The 2818-nt window shown below is 57.2% G+C and overlaps 1 protein-coding gene across 1 annotated transcript in view; it reads right to left on the bottom strand.

The window, feature by feature from the left end:
- ADAM8 (ADAM metallopeptidase domain 8) overlaps nucleotides 1–2818 on the bottom strand; it is a gene marked incomplete at its 3' end in the record, with an annotated part of 11704 nt that overhangs the window by 3398 nt on the left and 5488 nt on the right. Inside the window, exons 6-12 of the mRNA XM_009081593.1 lie at nucleotides 2715–2798; nucleotides 2214–2279; nucleotides 2045–2113; nucleotides 1325–1494; nucleotides 1157–1238; nucleotides 476–624; nucleotides 3–64 (exon numbers count right to left, since the gene is read on the bottom strand). Coding sequence (XP_009079841.1) covers nucleotides 3–64; nucleotides 476–624; nucleotides 1157–1238; nucleotides 1325–1494; nucleotides 2045–2113; nucleotides 2214–2279; nucleotides 2715–2798 — 682 coding nt within the window. The remainder of the gene's footprint in view (nucleotides 1–2; nucleotides 65–475; nucleotides 625–1156; nucleotides 1239–1324; nucleotides 1495–2044; nucleotides 2114–2213; nucleotides 2280–2714; nucleotides 2799–2818) is intronic.

The following is a 2818-nucleotide window of genomic DNA, read 5'->3' as shown; positions in this document are numbered from 1 at the left end:
CTCCCCCAGGAACTGCCACATGTCCTGCTCGCTGCAGCGGCTGAACAGCTTGGGGTACACTGGCCTGGGGCACAAAGCCAGGGGGCTATTAGCAGAGATGGGTGCCCACCAGCCCAGGGAGAAGCCAGAGGGACAGTGACAGGGTCACAGGCACCTGCTGTGGGGTGGGGTGGGGTGGAGTGGAATGGAGGGGAGAGGAGCAGGATGGAGTGGAGTGGAGAGGAGAGGAGGGGAGAGGAATAGAATGGAGTGAGGTGGAGTGGAGAGGAGTGGAATGGAGTGGAAAAGGGTGGAGTGGAGAGGAGTGGGGTGGGATGGAGTGGAGAGGAGTGGGACGGAATGGAGTGGGTTGGATTAAAGTGGAATGTCCACCCAGACCTGACCGTCTCACGGGTTTCACCCCATCAGGACAGCACTGGAGGACACCTCCACAATCTTTGCTGCTCAGGGATGTTCCCCTTTCCCCCTCACTCACCCAACACTCCCTGCCATGACACATCCCCCATCAACCTTGGGGATGGGGCAGCGGCAGCCAGCGACGTCTTCGTCATGAGACATGCCCAGGTTGTGCCCCATCTCGTGAGCCATGGTGGATGCAGCCCCAATGGGATTCATGCTGTGGTCCTGTGGGACAGGGAGTGCACTGTGGCTTAAATGCTCTCCTGGCTTCTCCGTAACTTCTTCTGGGGGCCCACTGGGGCTGCTCCCTAACACTGCCATGCTCAGGTAAAGGAAGACAAAAGCTGGACATGGTCCCATGGCCCCTGAAAACCCCCAGACTAGGCTTAGATACAGCAATTGCTCCAAACCAATGATTCATGGACCACCACATGTCTCACAGGCAACCACTCCAGCAAACCTGGGGAGGGTTGAGGAGCACATCCAGGATGGCTGAGGAGCAACTGCAGACCAAGTCATGGCTACCTGACAGGTGGTAGGAGAAGCCATGTGTCCACTGAGCTGCTCTGGGAAGCTCTTCAGGTGTACGAGAGCCCTCCACAGATACCCAGCTGGGTGTCCACAGCCCAAACACTTCCCTGAGGGTCAGTCACTCAAGGATTGGAGATGCCAAATCCAGCCCTAAGGCTGCAGAGAGGGAAAGCTGGAGAGCAGTGAAGGAGAGTGTCTCTGGACAACACAGGCTGTGGGGACCTACCTGGTTGACTCCACCTGAGTCCCTGGTGCACATCACAAGTTTCTTGGCCAACCCTACAGTGTTGCCATGGAAGTCAATGCCCCTGTGGGATGGAGATGCCATGGTGACGATGTGCCCTGAGTGGTGGCAGGGCTGTGAGGGTGGTGAGGTGGTGGCCTCCATCCTTACGTGATCAACTGGGCGTTGTCGTGGGGCTTCTTCCGCAGCAACTCTGACTCTCGCCAGTGCAGGAAGTTGTCCAGTGTCACCTCTGGGTTGGGGCTGACCACGATTTTGTCCTTGTGGCTCCACACCTCCAGGCCTATCAAGGCCACTCTCAGGCGAAGGGGCTGGTAGAGCTGGGGTGGGAGACAGCACTTGGATTTGGGCTGCACCAGCACAGGGAAAGTCTCACCTCCCCTGCAGAACCTGAGGCCAGGAACCCTCTCACTGTGCAATAGCAGCTCTGTCACCCTCAATAAATAACACGAGCTGGGGTGACCATGTAGATAGGGTTTCTCTGGGGACCTCTTGGCTTGGATGCTGCTCCCATGGTGTCAACCAACAAGTGAGGCTGAAGCAAGGCAAGCAGGAACCGTACCATGGTCCAATGCATCCCTCCCCTTGTTAGCACCCATTCCAGCCTGAGAGTGGACATGGGATGTGCTCCCAGGAGTTACAGGACAAAATTTCCCCCCCTTCTCTTACAGGCAGGGCTGAGCTGCTCATCATGTCCACCTGACACACTCCATTGGCAAAGAGCTGTGGTCATCCTGCAGCAGCCCACCTGCAGGCCTGAGATCAGCTCCAGCTCCACCAAGCTACCCATGCCCATCTCTCCTTCATCATCTCCATGCCCATGCTGGTGGTGTGGGAGATGGGAGGGCAGGCCCAGAGCCCAGGGCTCACCTTGTCCACGTGGTTCACGATCTCCTTCATGCGATTCTGCACTGTGCGCAAGTCCTTGTGCTTCCTGAACTATGGGGAGGACACAGAGAGGTTTCCAGGTTGGCTTTGAGCTCCTCATTGCAGAGAACAGCAAACCTGCAGGCAGCAGCTTGCCTCCCACCCCACTTACCTCCTCATTGTCTGCAACCAGGACCAGCTCCACGTACCGAGGACCTTTGTGCAATGGGGCTGATTTCTGGAAGGGAAGAGGAAAGTGAGGCTCAGCTTGCGGCTTGCCAAGCCAGGCAGTGACCCTCTCATGGCCTGTGTTGGATCCTGGGGTATCTTCCAAGGCTAGCAGGTCTCCTGGCTCCACTGTGAAGTTGGTTGTTTCAGGTTGCATGCTAGAAACCCCAAGTCTGCTACTGGGATCACACATGAGATAGGCTCTGCAGGCATCACAGAGCTCATGGGGTAGAAGGATGCTCCTGCTAACGGTAAAGGATCCACAGACCTGTTCCCACCAGAGCTAGGCCACTGAGAGCCACCTGTGTTTGGGTACCCAATCAACAACACATCAGAGAGGGACACCTCCAAGAGGCAGAACACCTCCCACTCTTCTCATGGCCTCCACAGGCCCTAGGCTCCTGCAAGCTCAGCTACAAGAAGGAGCAGCAATGCAATGTCTCACCCAGCGGTAGAGCTTCATGGCTGCAGGAACTTTGGGCTCATGGTCGTACTCCAGGGTGGCTCCAGGCTCTGGGCAGGTACCACGCTTGCCCCGCAGGTGAGCCG

Source organism: Acanthisitta chloris, unplaced genomic scaffold (assembly GCF_000695815.1).
Source record: "Acanthisitta chloris isolate BGI_N310 unplaced genomic scaffold, ASM69581v1 scaffold13389, whole genome shotgun sequence".
Lineage (NCBI taxonomy): Eukaryota > Metazoa > Chordata > Aves > Passeriformes > Acanthisittidae > Acanthisitta > Acanthisitta chloris.
Note: the sequence above shows the minus strand (reverse complement) of the source record. Positions and strands in the feature narration are given on the sequence as shown.